General features: G+C 50.1%; 1 protein-coding gene across 3 annotated transcripts in view; it reads right to left on the bottom strand.

The window, feature by feature from the left end:
* C2CD3 (C2 domain containing 3 centriole elongation regulator) overlaps window positions 1-14,683 on the bottom strand; it is a 60,768-nt gene that overhangs the window by 18,188 nt on the left and 27,897 nt on the right. For 2 of the 3 annotated variants that reach the window (XM_060274029.1, XM_060274028.1), the window contains 8 exons: window positions 10,120-10,209; window positions 9,347-9,973; window positions 8,426-8,725; window positions 6,357-6,495; window positions 5,049-5,113; window positions 2,257-2,462; window positions 1,753-1,883; window positions 554-718 (listed from right to left, as the gene is read on the bottom strand). In XM_060274029.1, coding sequence (XP_060130012.1) covers window positions 554-718; window positions 1,753-1,883; window positions 2,257-2,462; window positions 5,049-5,113; window positions 6,357-6,495; window positions 8,426-8,725; window positions 9,347-9,973; window positions 10,120-10,209 — 1,723 coding nt within the window. The remainder of the gene's footprint in view (window positions 1-553; window positions 719-1,752; window positions 1,884-2,256; window positions 2,463-5,048; window positions 5,114-6,356; window positions 6,496-8,425; window positions 8,726-9,346; window positions 9,974-10,119; window positions 10,210-14,683) is intronic. The other variant, XM_035115747.2, reaches the window with a different exon arrangement.

The raw sequence follows: 14,683 nt of genomic DNA on the forward strand, positions 1-14,683 counted from the left end.
TTCCCACTTCCTTAGCGAACGCCTTTACCCTTGGGTCTCAATTCTAGTTAGATCTCAACAGAGCTATGTCTCAGAACCATTTTGCAATGCCGGGAATTAGCTCTGGGCCCAAAGCAGAGTGCCACCTGCCTTCTCATTGCCACTGAACAACCAGTCACCTGAAGGGAGATCTGGGGTCAGAGGCATGAGGCCCCTGGATATCAGACAGTGGAGAAAGGCTGCAGAAAGGGTGCCCTCTTTGTGGGCTCCTGTAGAGGCATCTGCTTGGCCACTGTGGGAAACAGAAGGCTGGGACTAGACAAACTTCTGGCCTGATCCAGCTGCAGGCACTCCGGATGTGGAATTCAAAAGCACTTTCAGTAACAGAGGAGAGCTCCACCTGCAACCAGGGAACATCCTAAGCTCCTCCTCTCCACTTTGCAAGCCTGCAAAGCATCTTGCTGTGATTTGGTGCAGAGGGGTTTGAGGGAAGAGCTAGCCTATTTTTTTTCTAACACAGCTCCTGCTGACACAGAGCGTTTTGCCGTCCTGCCACCTGCAACATGCCTTTTACCTGAGAGTTCCGAGAAGGGAAGTGCGTGAGGAATGGGAAAGGGAATCCAGCCTTCCTAACTGGCATGTGTTGCTTTCTGCCTGCTGCAGCGACTCGTGGAATCGGCGGATGTTCTTCACGTGCTCTTCATGACGGGGCATCCAGGACCCCAAGAACCCAGTCCTGCTAAAGGAAGAAACACTGTTAGTGATTCACTGCTCCACGCTTCACCTCCCGCCACTCTTGCTCAAGGGACAATAACATCTTTCTCTCCATTTCTGAAGATTCAAACACCTTATGCACGAAATCACAGCCTGGTACACCACAATACTTTATCTGGGGGGAAAACCACCCCCCCTGGTTCCATGCTCAAAATCATTAAGGATCCCCTTCACTTGGAGAGGCCTCCTTTGACAGCATGTGGATGTCAACACAGGGCTGAACACAGGCAGATCTTTCAGCCTTTCCTTACCAGATCTCTGACTTCTCCTTGTGGTTCTCCTTTGGCCCCTGCCCAGTTTGCTAGTTATTCTTTTGGAACATGGTACACAGGAATGAACCTTGCTGTTGGAAGTGGGTGCAAAGGTAATTACGGTGGTACCTTGGTTCTCAAACTTAATCCATTCCAGGAGTCCGTTCGACCTCCAAACCCGTTCAAAAACCAAGGCATGGCTTCCGATTGGCTGCAGGAGCTTCCTGTATTCAAGGGGAAGCCACGTGGGACGTTTGGCTTCCAAAAAACGTTCGCAAACTGGAACACTTACATCCGGGTTTACGACACTCGGGAGCTGATTTGTTCTGTGAACCAAGCCGTTTGAGAACCAAGGTACCACTGTAACTATTTAAGGTTTTTTTAAAAGAAAAATAATAATGGGGCAGCGTCCCTCCAGCACTGAAGATGTGGAGTGCACAGTCCACAAAACACTAAATAAAACATGTCTAGCTAAACACACAGTATTGGCACTGAGGGGTTGGAGAACAGTTGTGTTCTCAGTCAGCAGTGATGTTACAGGTGCTCTCCAACAGGTTCCCGTGGAGCACATAGAAGAGCCGTAAATATGCCGAAGGGTGGTGGGAGGCAACAAAATAGTGATGTTTGAGTGCTTTGGGAAGTGCAGCAGCTGTACCGTGGAAGATATTCTTGGCAAATAATAACTGGAACAGCCCCCTCTCATTTTGGGGGGAGGGGGCATGTCATTTGCCCCCCATGTTCTTCTCACCTCTCCAGACTGGTGGCATCAGTGCCCTTCAATGGGGACTTTAGATGTTCGTTGGTGCCTCTTGTGGAGAAGCTGGGGAATGCAGTGTACAAGTCCTGCGCTTGGAGGGCAAAAGAGCTGGTGGTTGGAATCTGCAACACAAGAGAGAGGGAAACTGGAAGAAAGAAATATCTCCTGGGCTGAGGCAACATGCAGCTGCAGCTGCTCTGGAAGCCACAATTTCATTGGAACGAAAGCTTCCCCTCTAGCTTTCCTTCACAGAATGAATGAATAAGCCAGAACATCAAAGGGGATTGTAGATAAAACTACCACAGGCCTCTTGGATTAGATTTTTTAATTTGTTCATAATATTTGCCCAACACTTGTGTCACGTTGGTGTGAGAAAGGCCATGTGTTATTTCTGACAGCTGCACCCCACGACCCCTAAGCAGCCAATATGGAATATTTGCAGTAATTCTGTCAGTCCAGAAGTCAGAAACCTGAGAAACTGGGAAATGGACATACTGATGATCCTGAAGCTTTGGTCTGGCTTCTTGCCTGTCTTTCTTCTTTGAGATGAGTTATATTTTCAAGGGGGGAAACGGCGACTTTGATCTGCCCCTGACACTGTCCGCTGAAGTCTGTGATGTTGTACCAGCCACAGACTAACTGGAAGCCGGAAAGGAGGGGGGAGAGATCCACAGAGGCAAATCCTATCACCCGTTCAACATCTGTAGGGAAAGCAGAGCGGAAAGTACACAGGCGTCAGCCAGGAAAACATGGCCAAAATTCACACCTAACTAGCTACAGTATGCCTTCTTGTTCTCAGAGCGGCCAACCAGGTGTGTCTGGGAAGCTCACACGGGGAACATGAGTGCAGTCACACGCTTCTCTGACGCTTGAGGTTAAGTACACAGCCATCATGACCAGCAGCCATTGATGACTTTGAATTCCTCCGTGAATCTGTCCAACCCGCTTTTAAAGCCATCCAAGTTGGTAGCCAATACTGCGTCTTTAGGTTGCAAATTCCATAGTTTAGTGATGCACTGTGCAAAGAAAGTCTTCCTGAATCTTCCACCACTGATCTTCATTGGATGTCCCCGGACTCCAGCATTATGCGCGCAGGAGAAAACACCTCTATCCACATTTATCCACATTGTGTATGATTTCACACACCTCTATCATGCTCTACCCCCCTCAAATTTTTCCTAAGCTAAAAAGCAATTTGCACAGTCACCCACAGCCTTAAGCACATACTGTCTGCGGAGGAAGGCATTCCGGCTGAAATCTTCCTGTGCGGAATTTCACACTGCCCAACATTGTGACTCTGGCTGTGGCGTTCCTTCATGTCCCAGAGGAAAGAGCACAATATCACCACCCCATGATCCTGAGCCTTGCTACTGGTGTTGGGGGAACACACTTCTAAAATACCTGGGAAAAGGTAAAGGTAAAGGTACGACTGACCGTTAGGTCCAGTTGGGGACGACTCTGGGGTTGCGGCGCTCATCTCGCTTTACTGGCCGAGGGAGCTGGCCTACAGCTTCCGGGTCATGTGGCCATCATGACAAAGCCGCTTCTGGCGAACCAGAGCAGTGCATGGAAACTCCGTTTAACTTCCCGCCAGAGCGGTACCTATTTATCTACTTGCACTTCGACGTGCTTTTGAACTGCCAGGTTGGCAGGAACAGGGACCGAACAACGGGAGCTCGCCCCATCGCAGGGATTTGAACCGCTGACCTTCCGATCGGCAAGCCCTAGGCTCTGGGGTTTAACCCACAGCGCCACCCGCGTCCTACCTGGATAAAAAGGGTGAATAAATATATCCAACATAACCATCTCTTGGGTGGGAAAGACTTTGGAAAAGAAATCACCTGAGTGCCCCCATGCGGAGAAGGAAACAAACAGGCTCCAAGGCTGTCTGAATGCAGCCCCCAAATTAGGGCTGTTTGTATGCTGTACGTTCTTCTATCACTGCCCATTGTCAGCTGGCCTCTGAAGATTCAAGGACATTGAAAGGAGACTTGCTGCAGTTTTCCTTTGAAACAATCTGTCTGTTTTTTCCCTTTCCTGCACGGATGCCGGTGCAAACAAGCAACAGCCATTCCTTCTGGCAAACACAAAAGTAACCATTGTTTGGATTATCTCCTGCAAGCGGATTTTGGCATTCTGGAGCAAAGCCCCGAGGGAGTTCAAATTCTTTTCTCGAAGCGTACAGACCTGCATGCATTTGCCGGACCCCAATATCTGAGATGAGGCAGAACCTGAGATTGTTGGGAGTGGGAGAACCTGGCAGCAACAGGTGCAATCATGGGCAAGAGTTGCACACATTCAGGCCACGGGAAAAGGATGGAGAGCCATGAAGGGAATAAAGAGGACCCTGCGTCATGAATACCAAGGGGGCATTTGGAGTCACTGTCTTAAGAACCAGAAACTTGATTTGGCTTTGTTTTATTTAATCCAAACTTGGTGGGGAGTGATTGATCAAAATCCCTGCATGCCTATCTCTTGGATGGCAGTTGTGGCCAGGAGTGCATTGCCTAACGTAGGCTGGTGGGCCAATTCCTGATAAGGGCAGACTTGACTAGAGTGACACATCCCATCCTTGCATCTACCTTTGAAGAGTCTTTGGAAGCAGCAACTAGTCCTGAATGCAGCAGTGAGGATGCTGTGGGTGCTGGCTTACAGGATCCTGTCACTCTTGTCCTGATACCTATTTGCTTCTGGGCATGATGCAAAGCATCCAATAGCTGTGTTTTCTGGATGCACGCACCACTTCCTTCTTACTTAGAACACATACACTGAGGTCCAGTGCCGAGGGCCTTCTGGCGGTTCCCTCGCTGCGAGAAGCCAAGTTACAGGGAACCAGGCAGAGGGCCTTCTCGGTGGTGGCACCCGCCCTGTGGAACGCCCTCCCACCAGATGTCAAAGAGAAAAACAACTACCAGACTTTCAGAAGACATCTGAAGGCAGCCCTGTTTGGGGAAGCTTTTAATTTTTAATAGATCATTGTATTTTAATATTCTGTTGGAAGCCGCCCAGAGTGGCTGGGGAAACCCAGCCAGATGGGCGGGGTATAAATAATGTATTATTATTATTATTATTATTATTATTATTATTATTATTATTATTATTTGAAAACGGACTCCCAAATTAGGTCTAAGCCCTTTACCATTAGTTTAGTTGGAAAGAGCTCATCACTCCACACAAGTGAAATGAAAAGGCTTTTTGGTCCTCAGCTGCATAAGGCGCTTTATTAAGAGTTTCCCCTTGGTATAGAGTTTGGGGGTTATACGGTAACTGCATTTGGAGAATAATACCTGCTTTGTGCCACACTTTAAAGACCAGAGTTTGCTGAGGATCCAACAGAAGCTCTTTGGAGAGTCTGCCAAGAAGAAGAAAAAGTCAGAAATGCGTCTTGATCATGGTCGGATGAAACATTGCCGAAATTCAAGTTACATGTCATATGGAAAACTCTCCCTGAGGCACGAGAATGTAGGAACTTAGCAAGCTGCCCTATACTGAGTCAGACCATTGGCCCATCTTGCCCAGTGCTGCCTACACTGACTGGCAGCTGCTCTCCAGGGTTTCAGGCATGAGCCTCTCGCAGCCCAGGATGGAGATGCCAGGGATTGGAGCTGGGACCTTCCGTAGGCAAGGCAGCTGCTGCTCTAACCACTGAGCTATAGCTGCTTCCCAAATACATAGGGGGGTATGTGTAAATAGGTAGGCATGGGTGGCAGCAGCAGGGGCCATGTGCCTGAAAACTGGTGTGTACATTTTGACCCTTCTGACTTTTGCTTATAAGGTAAAGGTAAAGGACCCCTGGGCGGTTAAGTCCAGTCAAAGTTGACTATGGGGTTGCGGCGCTCATCTCGCTTTCAGGCTGAGGGAGCTGGCGTTTGTCCACAGACAGCTTTCCGGGTCATGTGGCCAGCAGGACTAAACTGCTTCTGGTGCAACGGGACACCGTGACGGAAACCAGAGCGCACAGAAACACCATTTACCTTCCTGCTGCAGCGGTACCTATTTATCTACTTGCACTGGTGTGCTTTCGAACTGCTAGGTTGGCAGAAGCTGGAACAGAGCAACGGGAGCTCACCCCATCGTGGGGATTCGAACTGCCGACTTTTTCGATTGGCAAGCCCAAGAGGCCCAGTGGTTTAGACCACGGTACCACCCACATCCCCTTATAATTCCTTAATCCTCATCCTTGAGCAAAACTAGACCTAACTTATTCTACCCCCCTCCCTATCATTCTCATGGCTGTGGAAAGATTTAAATTGCAAGTTCTTTGGGGCAAAAGATTATCTTTTTGCTGTTACTCTCTAAAGCACCATTCTGTTGGGTGGTATAAATACTACTGCTCCTAATTGGTACCTGCAGTGCATTTTTGCCTCCTAGTAGGAGTGCTCTTGTTGAGGGATTATGGAGTAATTTCCTAAAACATACGTACTGCTTGATTGTAAGCACACAAACAAAAAACCCAAATGTGTAACATGCATTTCTGTTGCTTTGACTGGAGAAATCCTTCCCTGTGTAGGAAGCCTGCTATTCCAACTGATTGTCTGCATAGCAGATGATGGGACTTTTGAGATTCCCATCCATTAAAGGGTCACATTGCATACCTGGTCTGCTGCTGAAAGTCCCAAACAGGTGAGTCGGAATTTTCAACTATTTCTGTGGCAATGGGATTATCAGCATCGGCAGCGACAAAAGACACGTAGCTACTGGGTGACACGACCCCACGTTCAGTGAGAGGACTCCCTGAAAGACAAGATGGGCAGATGCCGGTTTGGTCTGCAGTTATGAGAACAGAGGAAACTTTGGGAGGTGCCTTGGAATGCAGGCTCTCCTCAGAAGAGCCACAATCCATGAGGCCAAAGGAAAGGGCACTTCCATATGGTTTTGGGGGAATGATCACGGGTTCCTGTGAGCCTGCCAGACAGGCAAGCACAGCCTTGCAACTGGCAATGCAAACGAGAACCAGGAGGCTGAGGACATCAAAGCCACATTGCTCACATGCTCATGCACAGGCCTGTTTGGACAATAAGCAATCTTGGGCAGTACCCAGCTTGGCTTGGCAGCAGCTAGACTAGTGATTGGCAGTAGCCACCTGGACCATATAACACCGGTCCTAAAGGATCTTCACTGGCTCCCAGTACATTTCCAAGCACAATTCAAAGTGTTGGTGCTGACCTTTAACGCCCTAAATGGACTTGGCCCAGGAGACCTGAAGGAGCATCTCCACCTCAATCACTCAGCCCAGACTCTGAGGTCCTTCTCCGAAGGTCTTTTGCTGATTCTCTCACTGCGAGATGCGAAGTGACAGGGAACCAGGCAGAGGGCCCTCTTGGTAGTGGCACCCTCCCTGTGGAATGCCCTCCCTTTCAGATGTCAAGCAGATAAAAAATTACAGAAGACACCTGAAGGCAGCCCTGTATCAGGAGGTTTTTAATGCTTGATGCTTTTATTATGTTTTTAGATATGCTGTAAGCTGCCCAGAGGGACTGGGGAAACCAGCCAGATGGGCGGGGTATAAATAAATAAATGATGATGATTAATGTTCTGGGTGATAGGTCTTTATAAGGCCCACTGTCTTACAGCAAGGGGGAAATGCAGGGGGAAAGTGTAACTCTGAAACTTGATTCCTGCTGGATCCTTGGACTCAGGCAGTGCCGGACATGCCAACGACCCAAACTCCCTGCAGCATGAAGTGTTAAAGGCATCTCTAATACAGGAGCTGAACTGTTTTTGCTTAATAGAAACCCTTGCAGTATAATACACAAGACAGGCCTTCAGGAACTTCCAAGGAGAGACCAAGGGTTCTTTGGTGCAAGACAACAGACGAATAATAGGCTCCTCCCCTTGATTACTATAATCTCTTTCATGGCTGGAGCAGGACTAGAGCTTACCAGCCCCCCAACCTGGGACTGCTTATCTCAAAAAACATGGGAAGAAGCCTGTGAGAATAGAGATTAGCCAATCATTTAATTGGCTTGACCTAGTTTGTTCAGCACAAAGCTGCTGCTGTGCATCCACAGAACAACAAGGTCGCCCCCTGGGAAGTGCCTCCATGCCGTTTCAGAGACAGAAACAGTGTGGAACATGAATCCCAGGAATCCCCCCCCCCTCCATGACCGGCGTATCTCATGACGTTTTGAAGGATGGTATTTATTTTTGTCTTGTGGTTATTTGGTGGGGGGTCTTTTTTTGGGGGGGTAGTGGTGCTAAATTTTAAAGTAAAAACCCCTTGCCGTGCCCTCAAGTGCGTTGCTGTGGGGTATCCCCCCCCGGGGCCTAGTGGGGGCCTGGCAGCCTGACAGGAGCCTAGGGGTCTGATAATGGCCGCCTTGGTGGTTTCAGTTGCTTGGTTGATGATGTCATTTGGTTTGTGGGTGTGGCTTACATTTCACAGGAAGGGAGGGGGTGGAGGAGGGTATTACGCCACTTGAGGGCACTGTTTGACTTGGTGTAAAATCAGGTCTATACCTGCCCAGGTATGTGATTTGAGGCATTTTTGTCTCCAACAACGCTCGGGGAGTAGCCTGGATCGTTGTGTCAAAATTTCAGGACGATCGGTCAAGCAGTTACGGAGAAAAGTGGAAAACGCAGTTTCACGATTTTTACATTTTTATACATATATAGATTTGTGGGATTTCAACATAGACCCCGGTGTACCCAGAGTTTTACTCACCTTTTAAGCTTAAGTGCATGGCCCTTTCCACAAGGATACTGACGGCAAATGTCTGCTCATGACCCACTGGGTGGGGAGACTCCTCGGATGGTTTCTCGATGAGGGTTTCCACAACGGAGGTCTGATCAGGTTTCAAATCTTGCTCAGGCTCCTTGTGTCTTTCCTCGTGGTCACTGACGCCACTGCTACCATCTTCAGAAACATCAGGTCTGGAGGGGCTTTTGGGAGCCACTACAATGTGGACTCGCATGGCGGCTCCCAACAAGTTTGAAGAATTGCGCCGGAACAAGGGGAAGACACCTGCAATGATGGGAGAAGGCACATTTCAAGAAGCAGAAGAGAGGCTGGGGGTCAAGTATCTGGTTCTGAGATCTTGCTGGTATAAAAAAAAATGCTTTAATTCATTTATTTGTTGTCTCCCACTCCTGCTCAGGCAGAAAAGTGTGGGCAGCTTCCCTTTCCACCTAGGCTGCAGCCAGCCATCCCTGTTGGCCCCCAGCACCAGGTGATCGGAAGTTTGTGACTCTGAACATGGGAAGTTATTTCCTGCGCTAGACCTCTCCCCCAAGAAATTGTCCCCATACTTTTCTAAAACTATCTGTAGTGGCAGCAACCACCACATCTGTTGGTAGCAAACTCCATATGGTAAGTGGGCGTCGCATAAATATGCCAATAGGGGCACGGCTGTTACAATCATTGCTTGGTGATGGGGTTAAAAAGGAGAATGCAAAGACTACGGGTTGGTGTATCTGAAGAAGTGTGCATGCACACGAAAGCTCATACCAAAATAAAAACTTAGTTGGTCTTTAAGGTGCTGCTGGAAGGAAATTTTTTATTTTGTTTCGACTACGGGTTGGATGGTGATTGATGGATTGAGCCCCAAAGCTGCCCAAGGTTTTTTTAACCTGCTAGTGAACATACCACTAACTGTCCTTTTCCCCCTTGAGCTCTCCCCGAGTGCGGCAAGGTCTACGTAGGCCGACCCAATCAGTCGATCGGTATCCAGGGGCCTCTCGGTGTTGCTCTCGTTCCCATAGGCTCGCCACGCCTGGACCTCCAGCCTCTCCTCCTTGAAGTACCACAGTAAGGCTTGGCTCAACGGAAGATCCATTTCTTTGCTTTTCTTGAAGCTCACGGTCACGTGCTTCTGGTCTTCAGCTAATTTGGGCCTCCTAAGAGACGTCCACGTGGCTTCTTGGTCATACAGCTTATAGCGGAGGTAGCAATGGATGCTTTTGTTTAAGTGCGTCTGTCCTGCAAGTAACACACACTGGACTGGTAGCCACAGCCGGGGGATGGAAATGGCCACGGTTGCAGTGTCTGGAGTATGCTGGCATTCACTCTCACTGTCGTCCTGCAGGCACTCGGCGCTGGCTTCCTTCAAATTCCAGCCTAAAAGTCTAGCCGCATCCAGGACACGTTGCCGGTCCCCAGGATGGGCGAAGGTGACAGAAAGCTCCAGGCCTCCAACTATGGTTTGCAGGATGTTTGCACAATGAGCGGGCACCAGGTCCTCTGGCAGAGTTATTGGGAACCAGCCTCGAATACCTTTCACAGAGCACACAAAAAACGTATCATTATCACCTTTCAATGGAAAGTGAGGGTGGGAGAGCAGAACATTTTCATTTACTGAGCAACTCCCTATCAGAAAGGAACTCTGTTATGTACACCAAAGGAAACATAGGTATCTTTACCTGATCTTCTGTTCAACAGGTCTCTGGTTGGAATCTTGGCAGTTCCCAGGAGGTAATCCCTCGAAGCCTGGGTTTTTGTTCCATATGGTGCTGTAAGATCAAAATGAAGGACATAGCATAAATATGAAATAAATAAAAAAAATCATGGTTCATTCATCCGGAATGTATTCAAAACGGTTGAGTGTAGAAAAGGTGCAATGGAAAAGCAATCCTTGCACTCCAGGCAATTGCCTTATTTTATGGTGGATTTATAAGATCAGATCTGTGCGGGCTGAAATTGTCCTTCCTACAGCTGGGAGCTCTTTGAATCCTCTTTTATGTGGTTTCTTGTCTTTCCTCTCCTGCATACATAGTTGCTTAGGGACGCAGGTGGCGCTGTGGTCTAAACCACTGTGGTCGGCAGTTCAAATTCATGCAATGAGGTGGGCTCCCGTTGCTCTAACCCAGCTTCTGCCAACCTAGCAGTTTGAAAGCATACCAGCACAAGTAGATAAATAGGTACCACTGCGGTGGGAAGGTAAACAGTGTTTCTGTGCATTGTGGCTTCCATCACGGTGTCCCATTGCACCAGAAGTGGTTTAAGTCATGCTGGCCACATGACCCGGAAAGCTGTCTGTGGACAAACGCCAGCTCCCTCAGCCTGAAGTGAGATGAGCGCTGCAACTCCTTAGTCGCCTTTGACTGGACTTAATCGTCCAGGGGTCCTTTACCTTTTGCCTTTAGCTGACATAGTTGCTTATTTATGTGAAACTAGCTGACCCGGCCACGTGTTGCTGTGGTTCTTTCCTGTGATCCCCCCCCCCCAACCTTGTCCCGATCCATGACGTATCCTGCCCCTCCTCCCTCCACCCTGGCTCATCCCTGTGTTTCGGTAGGATACCCTTCCCTCTGTTGTCCCCTCCCCTCCCCCCTGTATCTCCATACCTTGGCCCCCACCCTTAGAGAAGGAAATGTCAGTTTCTGGGTTCCATTTCCTAGTATTTACTTTTGTCTCTATGCCCAGTGGTTGACTGTTCTATGAAGGGTAATTCCTTGTTCTGTCACTGGGTGCTAATCTACCACTGTTTCCTAATTCTTGGTGTGGCATATAAATAATACAACAAATAAATAAATAAATAAATACAACAATGCCATCACCACCACAACCATCATGGCCTCTGTTTCATTAGAACACAAACTCAAAAGCATGAAAGCAAGGAGTTCAAGTGATTTAGTCTAGGAAGGCTACATACAAATCCAGGAAATGAAGCACATATTGATCCATTTGTAATGGAAATTGAGGGGCCCCAGTAAATGGACTGTTTGCTGGCTATAAGCTCGAAGGCAATCACTGGACCCGGCCCAAAGGCTGCCAGCTGCTGACTGTTTAAAGCCAATGTGCTGTGCTTTAAAATAACAGTACAATATAGCAGCTGGGTGGCTAGAAAGAGCTGGTGCTTGCTGCCAGAGCCCCATCTAAGCCCCTGCTGTGCCAGTCCTGGAAATGTCTCTTGCACAAATTTGATGGATGCTGTGCAAAAGAGCAGGTGGGAGTGTTGGGTGGGTTTGCAACCTAAGGGATCTGTGAGGGACAGGGGATATCGCGAAGTCCCTCCCCTCCTGAGTTCAAGCCCGTCCCCGAGCAAAGGGGAAAGCAGGGAGAGTTCCGATTCCAGTGGGGAAGCAGGAAGTCGTGTCCGAGGCTCAGGCAAGGTAGAGGAGCCAGGGTCCCAGGTGGGACAGGAAGGGGCAAGCAAGGGGGGAAGACCCATCCCTCCAACTCCAGAATTACGCAGGAAGAGGAGGGGCAAGAGGATGGGTCTGCCAAAGCTTTTGTGTTGGAGAAAGACGCGCCAAAAGCCATTAGGAGGTTCTGAAACCGACTGACAACATCGCTCCGTGCAAATAGCAATGACTTGAGCACTGTAAATACGCAGCACCAATAAAAGAATAAAATGCAGAGCTGCGTAGCGTCGTTACTCTGAAGTAGTCCACTCCGGCCACTGTGACAGCAACCTCCTAATCATTTTTGGGCTACTTCGGAGTTGCCGGGATGAGCGTGTCCGAGGCGGAGAAGTGGCGGCAGATCGCTGAGCAAGCCCAGCTAGAACTGCAACAGCTGTCGCTGCAGGCGCAGGGAGAATTGAAGGCAGCTAAAGAGGAGACTAAGAAGGTCCAGGACGACCGGCTACAACTTGCGGAACAGGTGAGAGAGCTCCAGGAAAAAGAGCAGCATTTAAGGGCGGTGGCGGTAGACCTCCAAAACAAGCTGGATGCAGAGAAAAACAAGGCGGGAGGGGCTCCCCAAGTCCAAGTACTGCCAGGAAGGAGAGCAGGGACCCTTGTAAGCAAGTTCAATGGAGACCCGAAGGAGTTTCAGGGCTTTGAGACTGAGATCGTGTATGCTCTTGAGCTGCACCAGAATGAGTTCCCCGATGATGAGCACAGAGTAGCGTTTATTGTGGAACATCTCACCGGAGCAGCCAGGGAGTGGCTAAGACCATTAATCGCAACCAAGAATCCTTGCATGAAAAATGTCCAACAATTTCTAGAAGGTTTGAGGACGATGTATTCGTCCGATAGTCATTTGGACCAGACTAAGGAGGAACTGCATAATTTACGCCAAGGAAATATGACAGTTCGCGCATATTGGGCGAAATTCACCATGCTGGTGCACAGACTGGGGTGGGTTTTGGATTCGCCTCCCATGCAAGCTGCGTTTTACTTGGGTTTGAGCGAGGAGGTGAAGGATGAACTCTCGAGAGGTCCAAAGCCCAGTACTATGGATCAGCTGAGCAAAGCAGCTCTGGCGGTGGGGGTGAGGCAGGAATCCCGGTGGAACGACAAGCAAGCGACGCGCGCAAAGCGGGCTTGGTTCCCACGGTCGCAGGAGAAGCCACTCCCTCAACAACCCTTTCAGGCCACGCCTGGAGCCAGCCAGGACCAGGAGCCCATGCAGATTGATAGCGCGCGCGCGCGGGCTTTTCAAACCCCAGCGGCGCCAAGACGCAAGGAGGGAAGGGGCGGGAATTGCTTTCTCTGCAACTCACCCCAGCATCTCGTCAGAGACTGCCCACATCGCAGGGAGTGGCAAGGAAAGGCGGGAACGGTGGTGCCCTCCCCCACTGACGCAGCACCACAGCAGGGAAACGGGAAAGCCTGGCTGCAGGAGACAAGGGGCGGCAGCCAGGCACAGTCAGCAGACAACAGCCCCAGCCCGCCCACCCGCACAGAGAGGTGCAGAGCCAGCCCACCCCTCCCAGAGCAGGAGTGGTTCTAGAAGTGACGCTAACGCTCCCAAATGGCTATCCCCTGACGGTCCTCGCCTTAATTGACAGTGGGGCGTCCGCCAACTTCTTCTCGAGAAGCTTTGCAGAAGAGCACCAAATCCAGCTTTTGCAGTTGGATTTTCCTCTGCACGTAGCAACCATTGACGGCAGGGAGCTGCTGGGAGGGGCCATCACACATCAAACCCCCCCCATGAGAATGACGGTGGGAAGGCACTCAGAGACACTGGCGTTCAACGTCACCACCATCTCAGACCCCCCCATCGTCTTGGGCATGAGCTGGCTGGCGCGCCACGACCCCTCCATCAGTTGGCACCAGAGGTGCATCACGTTTGGGTCAGACTTTTGTCTGGAACATTGCATGCAGCACCAACCAGGGGAGGGGCCTCCGATAGCCACGGTGGCCACCATGCATATCAAAGGGGGTGAGGCAATACCCAAGCAGTACTGGGACCTGCAGGAGGTCTTCAGCGAAGCGGAGTCCGACCACCTACCCCCGCACAGGCCTTTTGACTGCCAGATCAACCTGGTGCCAGGGGCGACGATACCCCCAGCCAAGCTGTACGCCATGTCAGACCAGGAGCTGGAGGATCTGCGCGCTTTCATCGACAAGAACCTCAAGCGGGGGTTCATAAGGGAAAGCAAGGCAGCAGGGGGCAGCCCGGTCTTCTGGGTGGACAAGAAAGACACGCAACAGCGCCGTCTTGTGGTGGACTTTAGACGGCTGAATTCGGTGACAGAGCCCGTGGCTTTCCCCATGCCCAGAGTGGATGATCTCCTGACAGCGGCACGCAGGGGCAAGATTTTCACCAAGCTGGACCTAAGGGGGGCGTACAACTTGATCAGGATCCGGGAAGGAGATGAATGGAAAACCACGATGTTCACGCCTCTGGGCTCTTTTGAATATCTGGTGATGCCCTTCGGTTTGCAAGGGGGCTCAGCATGCTTCCAGGCCTTCATGCACCACGTCCTGGGGTCCCTCCTCTTCAGGAAATGCTTGGTCTTCCTAGATGACATCCTTATCTACTCGAATGACCCAGTGCAGCATGTGAAAGATGTCAGAGAGGTGTTGCAACGCCTGAAGGAGCACCACCTGTATGTGAAGCTGGAGAAGTGCAAGTTTCACACCAAAGAGGTGGACTTCCTGGGCTACAAGCTGTCAGACAAGGGGCTGGCGATGGACAAGGACAAGGTGCAGGCCATCCTGGACTGGCACAGCCCCAGGACGCGCAAAGATGCCCAACGCCTACTAGGCTTCGCTAACTTCTACAGGAAGTTCATCAAGAACTTCTCTCGCG

The sequence above is a fragment of the Zootoca vivipara genome, chromosome 4 (assembly GCF_963506605.1).
Source record: "Zootoca vivipara chromosome 4, rZooViv1.1, whole genome shotgun sequence".
Taxonomy (NCBI): domain Eukaryota; kingdom Metazoa; phylum Chordata; class Lepidosauria; order Squamata; family Lacertidae; genus Zootoca; species Zootoca vivipara.